This window comes from Alexandromys fortis, unplaced genomic scaffold, assembly GCF_014885135.2.
Source record: "Alexandromys fortis isolate MF-2015 unplaced genomic scaffold, M_Fortis_MF-2015_v1.1 scaffold_153, whole genome shotgun sequence".
NCBI lineage: Eukaryota > Metazoa > Chordata > Mammalia > Rodentia > Cricetidae > Alexandromys > Alexandromys fortis.
This window is the reverse complement of record NW_026068032.1, coordinates 1548554-1567557: the sequence shown is the minus strand read 5'-3', so window position 1 is coordinate 1567557 and position 19004 is coordinate 1548554. Positions and strand designations below refer to the sequence as shown.

At 45.6% G+C, this 19004-nt stretch overlaps 1 protein-coding gene across 2 annotated transcripts in view; it reads left to right on the top strand.

The window, feature by feature from the left end:
* Lmntd1 (lamin tail domain containing 1) overlaps positions 1-19004 on the top strand; it is a 246941-nt gene that overhangs the window by 165286 nt on the left and 62651 nt on the right. The window contains exon 1 of one of the 2 annotated variants that reach the window (XM_050164713.1): positions 18569-18654. The exons of the other annotated variant lie outside the window; for it this stretch is intronic. Within the exon in view, the coding sequence (XP_050020670.1) occupies positions 18578-18654 (77 nt within the window). The 5' untranslated portion in view covers positions 18569-18577. Of the gene's footprint in view, positions 1-18568; positions 18655-19004 lie in introns of those variants that run through there. 2 annotated transcript variants of the gene reach the window in all.

Genomic DNA, 19004 nt, shown 5'->3' with positions numbered 1-19004 from the left:
CATTAGTGTGCAGATGATGTCGCTGCCCCCATATTGGCCATGAGTGCAAGGAATCAGGCACGCCAACGTCTGACTAATTTCACAAGGAAATTTTTTAAACCTGATTTAAAAAAGCAGACTTCATTTTTCAAGCACACTTGCAACATTCCTTTGTGAGATATCCAACATGTGTTCCTTATAGAATTTTGAACATTAAAAGAGTTACACATCTGTTTTGTTTTTATGAAATTAAACGACATTAAATCAGTTCCCCGCAGAAGTTAAAGGTCGTCTAATTGAGAGTATCTAAAAGAAAAGCCCTGAGCTATGACAAGACGTGAGAGGGGACCGTCTCTCTGTATGAGTCAGCGGCCGCTTGTGCTTGTCCACCACCCCCTTCTTCCTGCTCTTTGAGGTCCCCTGGTGAAGGGTTCTGTTGGGTGAAGCACTGCCAAGAGCCCAGATGTTTCTCAGCATGAGAAGATGGATGTGTGTGTTGTCAAATCCAGAGGAGAGCTGTCAATAGCTGTGGATTAAAAAGAAAAACAGAGCACATGGCACTGAAGAACGAACCTGAGGTGTGGGTTGTGTTTCCAGCTGATTCCCTTCTTTCTTCTTCCCATCCGCACCCAGCTCCTGGGCGAGTTGAGTCAGTAGGAATAAACCAGGTTCCAAGTTGAAACGCACGACTGTGGCCTCCAAAAATATCCAGATGTCTGGGGTCCCAGGCCAGGCAGTGTGACCAAGCCTTGAGGAACAGGCTTTTAGCCATCAGCAATTAAAAGTCCTTTAGGAAAAGCAAAGAGAGGGGCTGGGGTGATGCTCAAAGGCAGAGAGCAGCACCCGTGTTGGGGCAGCTCCCGACCACCTGAAACTTCAGCTTTCAGGGATCCAGCACCCCCTCTGGTCTCCATGAACACTGCACTCTTTTGAATGAACGCATGCTCACACACACACACATGCATGCACACATACACACACACACACTCACTCACTCACAGCTAAAACTGAAATAAATCTCACAAAAACACGTTCATCCTAGAGTGTGGTGATGTGGGGTTGGCAGGAGAGGCAGTTCCCATGAGTCCCCACCTGGGGAACTGACATAATCACAGTGTCCCTGTGTCCTTCTGTTAGAAGACAAGGGAAGGTTGGCATGTTCTCTGAGTGAGAACAATCAGCGGGAAGAGTGGGTCCTTGCTCTTTGGCAAAGATGAGAAACTGAGGAACAGCCCCGCCGCTCAGTAAGTCCGGCGACTGTGAGGTGTCTGTCTTCTTTTACAGTTAAGCAGACTGACATTAAACTCGGCATGCTCTAGAACCATGCTAATTTTCTTAACTTATTATTTATTAATTATTTAACTTATTAAATACGGTAAACTTATACATGCAGAGGGAGATGGTGGAAAGAGTCAATCTGGCATTTTATTATCTAAATATAGTGTTACGGTCAGAAGGGCCATTAAGAAAGACTTAACTGGTTTTAGTAAAGGGGAAACAAGAAGACTCAAAATTAAATATTGATTTTCTTTTCTCATAAACTGGTATCTTGGCATCAAAGGCATTAGTTTTCTTTTATGGGAGAATTGAATCTTCTCTTGGATTTAATCTTCAAAAACGTGCTGAGCCACCATAGGTATGCAGGACATGGCTACTGCAGGCTCAGCCGTGGTGTATGACACCTTCTGATCAGGAGACCCCAGAGTAAGAGGTTGTGGGGTGTCTGCTAACCAGTGAGCAAGCTCTTCCAGCTGCATGCTCTTTAACCTGATCTGTAGAATACGAAGCGTGTGTGGAACACCCCTACCATTAGGATGAAATTCTCTTCAGTTCTTCCTGGAAACTTGGCAAATATCTGGGGATCAAAACAGTGATCTTCTTTCCCTGCCTCCCCCTTCGTGTGTGTGTGTGTGTGTGTGTGTGTGTGTGTGTGTATGAAGTGTGTGTGTATGTATGTATGTATGAAGTATGTGTGTGTATGAAGTGTGTTTTTGCGTGCATGTACGTATGAAGTGTGTGTATGTGTGTGTATTATAAAGTGTGTGTGTGTGTGTGTGTGAAGGTGTGCGAAGGTACATGTGGAGGTCAGAGAACAACCTCAACTCTCATTCCTCAGGCACCATCTCCCATGGGGTTTTTATTTTTGTCTTTTGAAACAGGGTATATTACTGGCATATCTTCTTAGCCATCAAATTATTTCTAAATTTTCAAAGTGTGACATGAAATATATAACTAATTAAGAATGAGCAAGGAACTCAGGACCGCGAGGGGTGCACCCGCACACTGAGACAATGGGGATGTTCTATCGGGAACTCACCAAGGCCAGCTGGCCTGGATCTGAAAAAGCCTGATTGCTCTTTGGGCTGACGAGGGAGGGAGACTTGATTGGGGGAGGGGGAGGGAAATGGGAGGCGGCGGTAGGGAAGAGACAGAAATCTTTAATAAATAAATAAATAAATTTAAAAAAAAAGAAAAGAAAAAAAAAGAATGTATCTGTGGTTTTAAAACAAGATGAACACTTTCATTCCAGCCACTGTTTGGCTCAGGAGATAGACCCAGACATTAACGTCAGTGCCCGTTCCCCAGACTGGAACCTTGTGTTCATCAGACCCGCACATCTCTTGAGACTTCCCCTGTTTGTGCAGCCTGGCCCATGCTCATCTGTGTGCTGATGTTTGCGTCTCACTTTGGATTCTCTGTGGGGTACCCTCCTGCCTGGTAGCATGTTTGCTTGGCTTGTATGTGACATTCCTCCACCTAGGGTTTTCTGGCTTCAATTGGTTGATTTCTACTGCTGTGCACACTGCAGGCTTTACTCCTTCATCTGTTGATCAGCTCTTAGAGCCTTTCCAGCACACTGGGATAATGACGTCACCATGAGCGTCGCTGTGTGTGAGCCCTGGACGTGTGTGTGGGCTATGGATTGTCTATAATGTCACCATGAGCGTCACTGTGTGTGAGCCCTGGACTGTGTGGGGGCTGTGGATTTGTCTATAATGTCACCATGAGCGTCACTGTGTGTGAGCCCTGGACTGTGTGGGGGCTGTGGATTGTCCTATCTATGTCTGTAGCTCTGCTAAGCTACCCCCATGCTTCTTTCATCTCACTGGTGTCCAGATGCACACATTTCTGTCCCGCCTCTGTTTCATGGACACTGGATATTGACAAACTCTCTGAGCATGTGTGCTGAGTTTTAAACAACATAATACTGTTCTTTTGGTCTGCACATTTATTCGTGATATTGAATTTACTTTTCAAAATCTAATGTGCGTTTTTTGTTCATTTCTTTATAGAGCCTTTGACATTTGTCCACTAATGTGTACGTTTGTTCCTTTTAAACTGTGAGCAATGGTGTGTAAATAGGGATGTGCATTATACACATGTAATTACATGTGTGAGCGAAGGAAACAGCGAAGCTATCATAAATAGTATGTGAACAGAAATATGTAGGTCATACATGTATAACTAAGTAGACGAGCCAATGAAACAGCAGGGGAACTGTCACAGAAGTCAAGAAATATGCATTTCTAAGACCCTGGAAACCCATCTCTAGCTCATCCCCTCTTTTGCTCCAGGGGGAGCCCTGACTGTTTTGAAAGTTATTTCCTTGTTTTTCTTGGTAGCTTACTGCCTGTGCAAATGGCTTAACCCCCAGAGACTGATGGGTTCTTCTGAAGGTAGACTGTGAACATGCTTTTGGCTTTGAGTCAAGATTATTTTTGTGAGACATAACATGAGCTCTCTGTCTTAAAGTGTCTGGGATTTGGCGTGAGCGTGTGTCTGTCTTATTTTGTTTCTACAACTTTGCTTATACCCTCAATCTACCCTGGATTATCTGAGTTAAAGTGTAAATAAACCTAAAGCAAGGTAACAGTCACCTACTTTAAGTTATCTTTACTGGTATTCACCTAGTTTTCCTGTTCTCTGTCCCATTGTCCCAAAATAGTTTGTCTTCTACTTAAATTAGCTGAACTTGACAACTTCTGAGAGCCTCCCCAGATGTGGACATAAAGTGCAAGGGCAATTGTTAAAGCAAGGACAAGGTCAAGGCCACACAGACAGGTTAGAGGTCAGGAGGTTAAGGAAATATATCAAAGGAGGAGGGGGCACTCATGATGCTTTGAAAGGACAAAGGGAACGCTTCCTGCCAGGGGACAGAGAATGGGAGAAGGTACAGTCCGTGAGGTCCCTGTGGTCCAGTGGTGCTACAGTTTACACAGCACTAAAGCAGGAGGAGAAGGGGGCCTGCTCATACTCTTGGAAGTCAGGCTGGTGATGCTGGCTCGACAAGGACATTTCACTGTTGTGTGGAGCCATTAAGCAACGGGGGCACCAATGGGGGTTTCACAAATAAAGCCTTCAAAACATTGTGATATTTAGGCCATCAGATCTGTGTTTTTAAGGTTATTTATTTATGTGCACGGGAGGATTGTCCATGTGCACAGCTATGCAAGCGCTGAGAAGGCCACGAGAAGACATCAAACTCCCTGAGGCTGGGGCTACAGGGGTTGTGAGTGTCCATGTGGTGCTGGGAGCCAAACTCAGGTCCTCTCAAGGCAGAAAGTGCTTTGAACACTACGCCATCTCTCCAGCCCCGAGCTGAATACTGAGTATCAGGGTTTGTTTAAATAACAGTCACCCAAAATAACAGTGCTTTCAAGTGAGTTCGTCAGAGCCTCCGAGACTCAGCGTCCCCATAGGTCATTGTTGTCTAGGGTGGGAGTCTGCACAGTGCGCAGAGATGAAGACGCCAGATGTCCTTTATAAAGACCCCCAGGAGACGCCACGTGATCCCTGTGGTGCCCTTCCCCTCATGCACGTGCACAGATGTGCACATAGGCCATAGGTATCACTAACCCAACCAATAAACCACAACTGTAAAACATCCACTTTGAAGCTATTCATTCACTGGGGTTTCTTCCAAATATTTAGATTTTATGTACAAACAGAAAGTGTGACTCTAATACTCAAGCGGCAGTGGCCACTGAACTCCCCCCCGGGACTCAGTTTCCACACGTGTGAGTCAGAAGAGCGCTGAGCTGGCTGAGCTGGCGTCCAGCTCGGGTCACTCGGCAGACTCTTCACTTGTGCAGTCAACCTGTGCCTCCCAGGCCAGCATCCTTTGCCAGTGAAGAAATATAATTGAAGCAAGATCTTCAAGTTCAAGTAAACACAATCCATCTGATTGCCTCACAGTTCTTCCCTGTCTGCTGGAAACCTAGTTTAGTGTGGTCTGGTGGTATTGGACTTTGGCAAATTTACAAAGTACTTTAGTCCAGTAGAGTGAGCTTTGCCAATTGTGTTTCAAAATTACATTGAGTGTTTTAATTTGGTGGGAGGAAGGAATGGCTGTTTCCTGCCTCTGAATGCAGCTGAAGGTCACAGGCCGAGGCTGGAATGCTCTTCAAGTCAGAGCAGGACCCAAGGGTGCTGCCAGGCTTTAGAGACGGCCAAGGTGTCTCCATTAGCATGCAGTCTGGGGAGCGTCAGTCTTTTGGATAGACCATTTGACTCTGAGATCCAGAATGCCTTGCACAGCCGTAAGAGCCCAGGGACCATTGGCAGAGTGTTTCGGGCTCCAGTCATCCTTATAGCCTGTGGTCTCTGCCAACTAGTAGTGGCCATCAGGGTCTAACTCTTTAAACCACAGCAGCGGAGCTGAGAACAAGCGTGCCTTCAGCAGACACGGCCATTTCCCTTGGAAAGGATGCAGGCCAGATTTTCTTTGGTTTAAAAAATGTTTAGGAATCTGATATGGGCGTCATATTTTAGAACACAAAATTTTCATTTTTCAGCCAAGGAAAATATTCCTTGTTAAACAAGTATTAGATCCCAGGCTATGGTAATATATAAATATATATACATTTTCCAGGTGTCCAAACAGAATCATAAATAATGATGGTAGGGTTGGCTTTGAAGCCACAGTTACAAGTTCCCCAAACCCCTAAGTGAGTCCCAGCCCTGCCGGGTGTGGTTTTAAATGCCGCAGTCTTGGCAGATGATACCCCACATTCCAGAGTGCAAATGTCTGTACTCTTTGCCAGTGCATTATAGTCAGGCGCGTTTGTAGGGCGTGGGACCTGCAGTTTTCAATTGCAGCTGCTATCAAATGTTGAATACCAGATTAAGTTTACAAAATGCTCCCAAGTACATGGAATCTATAAATCAGAAGCGACTTCTTAGAAGTCAGAATATCATGCTTTCTGCGTACCACAAGATAGCACTTAGTGCTAAGGGAACAGGAAAATTAAGAAGGGAAAAAAATCTGTGTCCCGATAGGAACTAAAGATTTAAAATATATATTTTGTTATGCCGTTTAATTAACTTATTATGTGAAAGAATTGTTTTAGATCAGTGTGCATGTACAGTTAGCATTCTGGGGCTAGAGAGATTGCCTGGCTGGTAAGATCAATTACTGCTCTTGCAGAGGTCCAAGTTCAATTCCCAGGACAGACCTCAGGTGGTTCACAACTGCCTGTAACTCCAGCTCTGGTGAATCCAGTGGCTCTCTGCAGGTTTATACACACTCAGTGTGCACATTTCTGTACACACACACACACACACACACACATTTAAAAATTAAATTCTTGTTTTAACCTATAGTTAATCCTTTATAATTCAATTTATTCCTATTGGAACAGCCTTCTGAGTTTGAACTCCATGTTGCATCTTCGTACAGCAGAATAATATATTTAGAACTTAGAACATTCACTTCTGGCTTAGTAATCTTTTCAGTTTAGGGGTGCTTAATGTGTCCAGGAACCTGCTTTGCTAGTCCAGCCAGTTCATGAAGTCAGGAAAGAGCTACAATGTCACTGCCCACCTTACTCTCCGATGTTCGTTTTCCTCCTGCTCTTTGTAGTTCACCGGCAAGAGAGATGCCTCAGTTGAAAGAGAGTTCCAGCATTTGAGGATGAGATGGGAGTTCCTGTGTTCATGCGTGAAGCTCTGCTGGGCGCAGGGTATCCTAACAGGCAGAGTCCTCCGCAGCGACTTCATGGTGGCGTTTCTAAGAGACTGCCGGACATGTGCTCCTATCTGCCTTGCCCCACAAACTTACTCTTGGGAAGGCCATTGCTGTCTTAAATGAGCTTCCAGAAGGCAGCAGCTACACAGAGAAACCCTGTTTTGAAAAACTAAAAAGAAAGTACTCTTTTTTTTTTTAAAAAAAAAAGAACTGATTGTTTACATTACGTACATTTTAGGAAATAAGAGCCACATATATTTGCAGATATTTTTTTGGGCCCTAGAGCCGTGAAGATACACAGTACACAAAGTCCATGCCCTTGATTTCACAACATTATGGTAGGCAGAGATGGATTTGAAACAATAGTTACAGTCAGACGTGGTAATTCAGAACATTCGATACTGTACCAAACAAGCAGGAACCAGTTGTAAGCACTGAGACGGTCAAAATGCAAGTTGATTGTCAGCCTCTCCAGTACACAAACACAGGGAAGGAGGCAGAAGGAAGGCATGGCGGTGGCCTGCTGCCTTAGTTTGGATTACTGCTGTTTGATGAAGCACCATGACCAAAGCAACTAGGAGAGGAAAGGGCTTATTCCACTTCCCATGGCAGTCCACCAGCAAAGGACGTCGGGGCAGGAACCTGGAAGCAGGAGCTGGTGCAGAGGCCATGGAGGGGGAATTCTTATTGGCTTGTTCCCCAGAGCTTGCTCACCCTGCTTTCTTATAGAACCCAGGACCACCAGCTTAGGGATGACACCGCCCACCACGGGCCCTCCCTCATCAATCACTAATTAAGAACATGCATTACAGGCTTGCTGCAGCCCCATGTTATGGAGGCGTTTTCTCAGTTGGGATTCAAGTTGACATAAAACCAGTCAGGACGCCTGCTATGGTTAGACCACAGGGCTCTGAAGAACACGGCTTGACATGATGGCGAAGCCCTCTAGTCAGGTCAAGAAGCACGGAAAACACACCAGGCAGTTTTCCTTCTCTCTGGACATCAGAGAACTCCTTGAGAAACTCTCTGCTGGAGATCCATCTGCTGGCTGCATTGAGGCACACACCCTGGGGAAAGAAAACTTGTGAGGCTTTTCCTGGGGCCAGGAGAGACGTGGTGTCTGCAAGGGCGCTGCTGCACAGAGACGTGAAGGACTGTTTGGACTGCACACGTAGCTGGCTGAAATCATCAAGGAGAAGAAAGAATCAAAACAGAGTCCAGAGCTCTTGGCTTGGAAACCTGGCTGGTTTCTCCTGGGAGTGTGAGCAGATGGAGACAGCATCCTCAGGATGTTTGGAAAGTGAGATGATGAGCTTGGGTCGAGGCGCAGTGCGTCATGCGGAACACCCAGATGGAGAAGTCACACGGGCAAGGGGAAGTGTTTAAGATGACTAAGAGAACGTGGCCCGGGTAGTGAGATCACTGGATAGGGTGCGCGCCCGTGTGCGTGCGCATGCGCACACACACACACACACACACACACGCACGCGCGCACACACACACACGCACGCGCGCACACACACACGGAAAATCCACAGCCTTAGTAGAGGTGCTCTGCAATGATGATTAGGGCCTGGGTGAGCGGTTTGTCTGGGCTTGAGGCTCTTTCTCAGCGGGTCCTTATTTCCCCAAAGAACAGATCTTCCCACACTGTATTAAGCTGTTATTGCCAAACTGAATCCAGAGATCGCACGTGTTTTGTAAGTGATAAAATGTATTCAAAGACGGGTCGTATGGACTTCATTGTACTAGTAAGATGAAAGTGGACCTGACATAGCTCTAAAGTTCTTTTGCAGTTATGGGGTCCATGGTCATGTGATCCATGGTCATGTGACCCATGGTCATGTGATGGTTACATAAATAAACCATGCACATAACTCCAACACTGGCTTGGACATTGGCAACGAGAGACAGTTGTCAAACAAAAGTCTGTCAGAGTTGAGTCCGTGTGGATCCCACCCTGTGGTATTGGGTGTCCACACGGTGAGGGACACTGTGTCACAGTGCCCACCTTCACGTGGTTCTGCACTGCTGTGTGATGTCTCATGAGCGGTGCCTGAAGTCGCACTAAACACACCTTCTGTGTTACTTGTTGCCTGTTCCTGAGCGGAATCCCTGGAGACTGGAGAGGACCGTGTCACCCTTCATGGGTCACTCCCTAACCTCCTGGTGGCACTGTTTTCCTTTCCTTTAGGAGCTTGGCACTGCTGACTGCCCAGGGGACACCACCGCAGCGTCTGCTCACACCTGCCCTTTGCACACCTGGACCACCCTGTCCCCAACTCTGGTGTCACTTACTCTTCCATCCACATCTAGGGCAATGCCACATCTAGGTTTTGTTCACAGTCTCACCAACTGTTTGCTCAGTCTTTCCTTTGTGTGTGTGGGAGCATGCACATGTGTGTTCACAGTCACGCCAACCGTTTGCTCAGTGTTCCCCTTGTGTGTGGGAGCATGCACATGTGTGTTCACAGTCTCACCAACTGTTTGCTCAGTGTTCCCCTTGTGTGTGGGAGCATGCACATGTGTGTTCACAGTCTCACCAACTGTTTGCTCAGTGTTCCCCTTGTGTGTGGGAGCATGCACATGTGTGTTCACAGTTCTCACCAACTGTTTGGTCAGTCTTCCCCTTGTGTGTGGGGGAGCATGCACATGTGTGTCCCTTAGTGTAAAATGTTTGCTAGTATGAACGAGCCACTTTCTGCTCTCCTCTGTGAGATGGGAACAGGAAGATGCTGTCTGTGTGGACATCCAGGGACAAGCAAGGCAAGAAGGCTTGGCATCAGCAGGTAGTGGGTTGCGTCCCCAGGTGCTGGAGAAGTTGTTCCTCATGTCCCCATATCCACCGTTTTAGTCCTCAAATGCCCTGTCATGAGCAGATGGGACAGGACAGCGGCACCAGCCGAGACTGGTCATTTCCTACTTGGATTTTGATGGCAGGGAACTGGCCTGTCCTGAACACAGAGAAAGTTGTTTTTAGCTCTTGTCTTCTCCCCCAGGCTGCTTGAAGACCTGTCTTGGCGGAAACGATGTGTTGTGTTCTGATAGAGGAGGGTCATCTGTTTATTTCGGGTAAAGCTAGCCGAGTGGCAGGGCCCGCCGCTCCTATTTCTACAGAGTGGCGCCCAACATGGTAAACTGGATCCATGTAAAACCTGAGAGAGCTTAATTTTAAACACAGAAAAACAGAGTTTAACGCAGCTTTTTGCTGTTTGTGGGTGCCGCAGAGAATTTCCCTGACTCAGCAGCTGTGACAGGAAAAAAGCTGTGGTTTTAAAACGCCGCTTCCTGGACTGTGCTGCCATTGCAATCTCTGTCTGGCTCCTTCAGATTTTGAATGGAGCATTTGGAGTAAAATGCTAAGGCTTGCTTGATGGCAATGTGGACTGCTGTGTGCCTGGAACTGTGTGGCTCAGGGGCACCAAATGGCTCTGAGGCAGGAGCAGCTCAGCTCTGCCATGCCAAACTGTGCTGGTCTCAGGCAGGAACTATCATGCCAAACTGTGCTGGTCTCAGGCAGGAACTATCGTAATTATCCTAATAACAGCACAATTAAGGTTTAGACTGGCAGTAAACAGGTGGTACTGTATTGCCTCTAGATGGCACAACTTAAGTTTTTAAGAAATGCTTAGCATTTTAAGAACTGCTCCTGGGTAGTAAAAAAATTACAGATTCACAATAGGACAGATTCAGACATAAAAGACCTTTAAATGGGTCATAGTGTTAGACATACGTAGGCTTGGGAGAGAGAAGAAAAAGAATATAGAGAATAAAGTTAATGCCTTAAAAAGGGTAAAGTCTTTAAAGAGACAGAGTGCAGATAGTTATAGATTAAGAGAAATACAGGAAAATAAGCCACATAAAAATGGAAAATTCACAAAGATTCTGGATTCTTTGTATTATTGTTTTTTTTTTTTTTTTTTTTTTAATCTTGTGACTTTAAAGGAGCTAAGTACAGAGGGACATTTCATTATATGGGCTCCCAAGCAGAACCAGAATGGATTTCATAAGGGTATTATGACTTCAGAATTTGCATCTAAGGACATGATGCTTTGGAAAGGAGTTTCTTCTTTTGTTTTCACAGAGGATGAGACCCTGTGGATTGCTTCTATCCCAATATGGTATGATAGACTATGCCCTCCTGAAAGGTTGCTGTGAACACCTTCAAAAAATTACTTCACTCAACTGCTGACTGAGATGAATCTAGCACACAGGTTATACCATGAAAAACCTGAATAACAGAGCCCCCATTCAGCACGAAGCAGTTTGGAGAGAAATAACTGTGCCCATATTCCCAAATATTGTTTATAAATGTTCTTTTACATTAAAGGGGATATGATATAGATATGAATAATTTACATAGGTATAAATTTAAGGTCAATTTTGTTATATGTATATGTATTTCTGCTCTTGATTAAGGTATTATGATTGTGTAGTTTATTTAAAAATGTAATGTACATAGGTTGTTAATGGATAATCATCAATAATAGTCAAGCTTGTAGTCATGTTAGTTACATTTTCTGGATATATAGAGATATATTTCAGTTAGATAGGCATTTTTCATATCTTTCAAAGATTACAGAATATGGCATTTTAAATGTTTTAATAACTTAGGGCTTTTCATGACAATGAGACACTTCTGCTCCTGGCAGCACCAATCTACTTCAAGAGGAAGATGGGCATTGAAGAGGCTCCTTATGGAGTTTGATAGCCATTTGGGCAAGAAACTGTTCTTGCCTGGACTGATGCATGAACTAGACACAGAGAACCCACAGAGAGAGGACTGCTGAACTTGCCTAAAGGTGAGATGATCTTTCGGGGTTCCTGGTTCATGAGAGTCTATGAGACATTCTGCAGGACATAACAGATAGTGACTGAACTGTCTGTGAAATTTCCTGCTTCAATGGAAATGTCTCTGGATACTATGGCCTATAGGCCGAAGATGGATGCCCCAACGGTACAGAGGAACTTTGGGTGACTGTCCAGGCAGCAAGATGTCTCTGTCATTTCTAGAGTTTGGAAGTTGCTTATTTCTTGTTTACTGAAGTAATATTATATCCTTCTGGAGTCTTTGATGGAGTTGAAGAATAGATGGATAGTTATAGTTATAGCTTTCCTTAGTTATGATAAAATATAAAGTAGATATAAATATTATAACTAATTCTTGTTTCATAACTGTTTTGCTATATGTAATTTTCTAAGTTAAAATGAAAGCCATCCTTTTTGTTTAAACAGAAAAAGGGGAAATGATGGAGGAGGGTCATCTGTCTATCTGTTGTTTCATTGGTTAATAAATAAAGAAACTGCCTTGGCCCTTTGATAGGACAGAAAATTAGGTAGGCGGAGAAAACAGAACAGAATGCTGGGAGAAAGAAGCCGAGTCAGGCAGTCGCCATGATTCTCCCACCAGAGACAGACGTAGGTTGAGATCCTTCCTGGTAAGCCACCACCATCTCGTGGTGCTACACAGATTATTAGAAATGGGTTAAGCAAGATATGAGAATTATTCAATAAGAGGCTAGAACTAATGGGTCAAGCAGTGTTTAAAAGAATACAGTTTCTGTGTAATTATTTCGGGTGTAAAGCTAGCCAGGTGACAGGACACAGCCCGCCTTTCCTTCCACAGCGTTCACTCTGAGATGCTAGCTCTTCGAATTCAACCTTCTGCGATCGACTCCACTGTGCAGTTAGGGCCGTCTCGTGACATCACTGCTGGCAGAAAAGCATCCTCTTGTGACAGTTCCTTAGGGTCCCCACAGTAAAGGCTGGCCACTGTAAAGTCAGTTCCCTTCCCGGGTACCTCTCATCACACTGCTGGTTGTGTTTAAAGTCCGCGCCTGTTTGAACAACGGCCCAGGGTTCAGTATATTGGCAGCAGTGGGGCTGTGGAGTGGGAGGGGGGTGGACATGGAGGAAGTGGGGGTGTCTTAGAGCTAATATTGACAAATGAAAGTTGTCTCTTTAGGAGGGTCGAAGGACCTGGCTTTATGTCAAAATCCTCTGCTAATTTCCTGATTGAGACCCTTTTTCCTGAGCAGATGATAAACAGTAGGGAATGATCTGCAGCTGGGAAGATGGCTCAGACAATAAAGAATAAAGAACTTGCTGCCCAGGCGAGAGACCCGAGTCGGATTCCCAGAACACAACTAGAAATGCTGGGTGTGTAGTCCCAGCACTGGGGGGAGGACCACTAAGAGCACTGGGGACCTCTGGGTTCCTGGAAAAATAGATGTGGGTGGTACCTGAGGAATGACCATTGAGGTTAATCCCAGGCCTCCATAGGAAAGCACACACATGTATATACAATTGTATACACGAGCATGTCACTCCCCCGCCCCCCCACACTAGCACAACATATGTATGTTCTTATAGAGGTGTGTAAGAACTTCTCTATTAGAATGGAAGCAGTTCCCTGGAGACAAGTCTTTCTACCTTGCTTCTGAGTCACCACGCTGCCTCCTCTTGTCTCTGCCAATCCTGCAGAGCCTGCCAGCCCCTCTGAGAACTGCCAGGTAATTCTCCAGACAGTGTTCAGCCTCTCATTTCTGGATATAATAGGATTTCTTAATTTGTAATTCCACCAAGACACAATGTATGAGAGAGACTGAACTAATGCTATAATTACCGCCGTGGAGAGCATGGTTTTCCTTCTGCAAACACGGTGTGTCTGCTCTGGGCATGGGAGGAAGAACGTCCCATGGTGTTCCCTGCCTCTGAGTTTAGGATCTATCATGATGGGGTGAGGTTGTGAAATCGAGCTGTGCAGACCACAGAAGTCGACATTGCCTGGGGTGGAAAAGAGAAATGAGGTTCTGCTTTAGGTGACTCAGAAAACAATGTACAGGGAAGACGGGTGATAATGGTATTAATATTAATAATAAAACTGGAGCCACCATCTGAAGGCACTGTTCACATTGTTTAATCCTTGATAAAGTAGGCATCCAGTCTGTTGTGTGATGCCAAAGTGTGGCTGGGGATTAGTGAAGAGTTGGTTCTGTCTGGTTGTTCATTTCTGAGGTAGGAACGAGTGCAGCGAAACGTGTTTTTATCCATGGGAATCGGCAGTGTCGAGACACAGGTGGCAGGTGGGGAAGCAGGCGGTATCTGCTGACACCTTGCAGGTTAGTTTGGCTGTAGCACTGGAAAGATCAAAGCTAGCGACAGAAGGGTGCAGTGGGGTCACGGGGACTAGAGAACAAATAAGCCTGCTGTGGCACCTTCCCATCCCTGCAGTCAAACAAGAAGCAGGGTTTATATAGGCTCTGAGGGTCCAAACTCAGGTCCTTGTGCTGTGTGCACAGCAAGCCACCCCCAGCCCTGGTGTCTTTCCTGTGACCATGAAAGTTAGACGTGTCCTCTTCTCGTGAAGGGCGAGGCTCAGTGGCATCCTTGTTATTTATCCTGTCCTCTCAGGTGAGGGTCAAGCTTGCTGCTTCCCAGTTGAAATCTGCCTGTAGTTTATCTGAATACTGGAAATAGCATTATTTGTTCACACCATGGGGTCACTCAGGAGCGACTAAGCCCTTGAGAGGACTGTACCTGTCACGGCCACTGCAGCTGTAATGACTAGTAATCTGAGCAGGAAGCAGACAGGAAGCATGAGGGTTGTGGCCCCTCCTGCCTGCCTGTTTCTACTTGGGACTTACTTGGGCTCCGACCACTCCTAAATTGACACCAGAAGCCATGCGTACAGGCCCTGATACTTCCTTACTCCTTCAGTCCGGGCTCTACCTAAAACTTTAATCTCCTAACAAATGGCCCTATGGCCTCCTCTGACAACCTCATAGTTCCATGTGACAGCGAAGGAATGAAGGGACCCTGTACATCCCTAAACTGTTAGATACCGTACAGTGGGAGTCCATACTCTGTGTATGCAGATAGAAGACTACATGTCAAACTCAGCCTGTGGTAATGGCCCATGTCACAATACTTTATGTCAGAACCCTCCATTTCATGGAGCCCACATGCATGCCCACTGCTGTAGAGGGAAGGAACGGTCTACATACATAACCTCCTCCACGCAGGTCATCACTCCCACTGTGCACAGTCTCCACATTAGGGTAAGAAGCATGAGACATGGAGCATATCATTTTGGTTTTGAGTCAGGGTCTCTATTTAGACTTTGCCTAGTACTCTCCATACAGGCGAAACTCACCTTGAACTCATGGTTATCCCCCTGCCGCTGTCTCCCAAAGTCTAGTATTACAAGTGAAACTCAGTTTTTATCTAGTCTATCCCATGTGTACTCCACAGGACTTCAATTCCCCATAACAAATTCTCAAACTTTTCACTGTGTGTGGATGCAAGTTTCTGTCCTGCCCAATCCCACAAACATTCAGTCCCAAAGAAACACACAGACGCTTATATTAATTTTAAACTGGTTGGCCTATTAGCACAGACTTATTATTAACTAGCTCTTACAACTTAAATTAACCCATAATTATTGTCTACGTTTAGCCACATGGTTTGGTGCAGCATTTTCATCTTGAATCCTCTGTGTCTGGGTGCTGACTGCAGACTGAGACTTTCCTATCCCCAGAATTTTCTTAGTCTGGTCACCCCACCTATACTTCATGCCTGGCTACTATCCAATCAGCATTTGGTTAAACTAATACAAATGACAGATCTTTACAGGGTACAAGAACATTATCCACAGCAACCATGAGACTAAGTGCAAAAATACCTGAAAGCCAGAAGAAAAATGCTTTCAGAGCAGAGAAGAGAACAGCAGGGTAGATCTGGCTCAGGAGTGAACAGACTTCGTGTCCATCACCACCTAAGGACACACATCAGACAGGAGTCGAATGGGAATGAGGCAGTGATGAGAACGTCAGAGCAAACATGAGACCAACTCCTGCTGCATCCACCAGCCAATGCCTTTGGACAAGGTTCACATAGGTCCATGTCATCACTTAGAGAAGGGATGCCCCCATCTTGCAGAGTTATGGTAAGCGACCCAGGATTCAGGGCATCATCTTCCCAGCTCTTGCTTGGCCATATCCTTCCTAAAATAAAGATAGTGGCAATGGAAAGACTCTTGGGATTCCCAGCAGCTGGGTTCTCCCTTTTCCAAAGCAGTGACCTACCAATCTGGGCAGGGTATATGCCTTCCTTCAATAACCAAGAGTTATTTCCTGTAGGACTTTGGTGTTCATTAAAGGTATGCAAAACTAGTTGTGAATGTATATGTAACAAGGAACTAGACTGCAGATTCAAGGAAAAATAATCTATTTTCCACATATGTGACTATCTTGCCTATCAGGTGGTGTGTGGGAAAATATTTTGCTAAGCAAGATTATGATGTGGGATGTCCTTCTGTATATGTGTTGCATTTATTGATTGATGAATAAAGCTGTTTGGCCAATGGCTTAGCAGAGTAAAGCCAAGTGGGAAAACAGATTAGAGAGAGAGAGAATAGGTAGCATCATGTAGATGCCGAAGGAGGATGGTGAAACCTTACCATAGGTAAACCATAAGCCTCGTGGTAAAATATAAAGAAATATAAAGTAATAGGATGTAAGAGCTAGCTAGAAATATGCCTGAGTCACAAGACCAAGCAGTGTTGTAATTAATACAGTTTTTTTAGTGTGATTATTTGGGTCTGGGCAGCCAGGAAACATGAGCACATTCTCTGTTTACAAGATTATGTCATTATGCCAGGTTGTAGTGAGTCTAGTATTCTTGGCTTCTGTCCAGTAAAAGCCAATCCCTACACACACACACACACACACACACACAGACACGTGCATGCACACACACATGTATGCACACACGCACACACTCATACTTGGTGTAGGAGTATATGTGTATATGTGTTGCTTTCATTGGTTAAATAAACTGCCTTGGCCTTTTGATAGGGCAGAACTTAGATAGGCGGGAAGATAGAACTGAATGCTGGGAGGCGGAAGGCAGAGAGAGAGAGTTGCCATGGAGATGCCAGGTCAGACTGATGGATCTTTCCCGGTAAGCCACAACCTTGTGGTGACATGCAGATTATTAGAAATGGGTTGAATCAAGTTGTGAGAGTTAGCCAAAAAGAGGCTAGAACTAAAGGGCCAGGCAGTGTTTAAATGACTACAGTTTCTGTGTGATTATTTCGGGTGTAAGCTAGCTGGGTGGGATGGAACAAAGGGGCCCTGCACTCCTCACAACCCATACATGTACACACACATCCATGAATCTTAGCTCCTATACCTGTACTCGCCTACAAAATACTCTTTGTGGTCCACTTTGTCCTTGGTTCAAAACCACTGGGTTTGCCCCAGGAGCAGCACAGGAGGAAGTCGGTTTTGTAATTCCACTGCATGGGGAGTGGATGCTGAGCCATGTAAGCTTCCAGAAGCTCAGCTCAGCTCATCAAAATTCCCCGAGTACTATGAGAATTTGAACGGAACCTCTGAATGGACAAATGAGGTCACAATGACTTCAGGAGAGCATGTGACAGCTGAGAAACCACACGCACTGGTGGAGGTAGGAAACCAGGAAATGACAAATCCTTTCTCAGCTCCTCCCATGAACCTACCAATGAGATTGTTATATAACAGGCCCATGGTGTCCGCAGGGAGGCCAGCTTCATGTTTGAGATAGAGAAGATGTAGCCGAGTGTTTACTGCCTTCTAGTTTCCTTTCCTCCTTATTTATAATTCTTTTACCATTAATTTTTTGGATTTAAATGTCCAAATATTTTGCTTCATCCCTCCAGAAGGGGATGTGTTATCATCTGAGGGAACTAGGCATTGCTATCTGCAGCACCTAGCTACAGTCAGTCCCAGAGTAGGCATTCAGTTTCTGAATGAATTTGTTCATCCCTTGCCACCATGAATTTTATATCTTATTAATGTATTGAAGCCTGTAATTTCATATCTGGTCATCATATTCTCTGGAGTGTGATGTCATACAGAGAAGAAATCCAACCAGGCAGGATTTTCCTTACTTGTGATCTTGGCGTAACCAGAAGGATTTTGGTTGTTCCCTGGCCATGGTTATCCCCACCAACAGACTGCTTTGTGCCATAGAATTACATGGTTTCTATTTCTGTCCCAGATGTTTTCTGTCTGTCTAAGTCTTTGAGTCTTTGTCAGAAGGAGGGAGAAAGAAGAGAAGGGGGTAGCAGGAGAACGGACCAAAGTTGTACTAGATTCTCTCCAATATTTATATACTGACCTAGGTTCTCAACCCATAGCAGGACATTAAACATTTCAGTGTCTGTTACATTACTTTAGGTGCACAAACTTCAGGGCAGGTGTGCCAAGAGTGCACTGCTCAGAGCCAGAAGCTCTGCCACCATGGAGACAAGGTTCTAAGAGGCAGTGGTGTCCATATGTGAGGCTGGTGTCATAAAGGGTGCTTTCCTGGGTTACAGCTGCCCCTTGCCCCGCCCACCCTCTGTGGTTTGCCTCAGACACTTAGCCAATATAAATATTGGCTACATTGGCACTTGCATTTACAAGAGAAATTTCTTTTTAGTGGCAGCGTGACAAAGAAGTCATTAAATTTCATAAACTGCAAATAGTTGGATTCGGAGGTAAGGTCACTTTAAAAAGAAAGTCTCCCTTGAACGTCAGCTGTGGTCACTGCCTGATGCCATGATCTGTTACCTAGGAAAGAAAACAGACGCCTCTGCCGGCCGAGATGCAGGACACTCCGAAGGCCCTGACCAGTGACCCTGACGTCAATAAGCATGAGAACAAAACGCAGAAGGAAGAGATGTGAGGATGGCTTGCACGGGCAAGCCGGGTCTGGTTTGGAGGGATGGTGATGAAGTCTAGACTGCAGTGTTGAAAGCCAAACCAGGCACGGGGCGGGGCTGCTGAGATGGCTGAGCAGACAAGGGTTGGCCTTGCAGGCCTGGAGCCTACATGGTGGAGGGAGGGAACAGCTCCAGAGTTGCTATCTGACCTCCAGGTGCATAGCAGTGCACACACAAGCACTGCACCCCCACTCCACCCTCCCCTCCTGCACCCCCCGCTCCACCCCTCCCCTCCTGCACCCCCCGCTCCACCCCTCCCCTCCTGCACCCCCGCTTCACCCCTCCCCTCCTGCACCCCCACTCCACCCC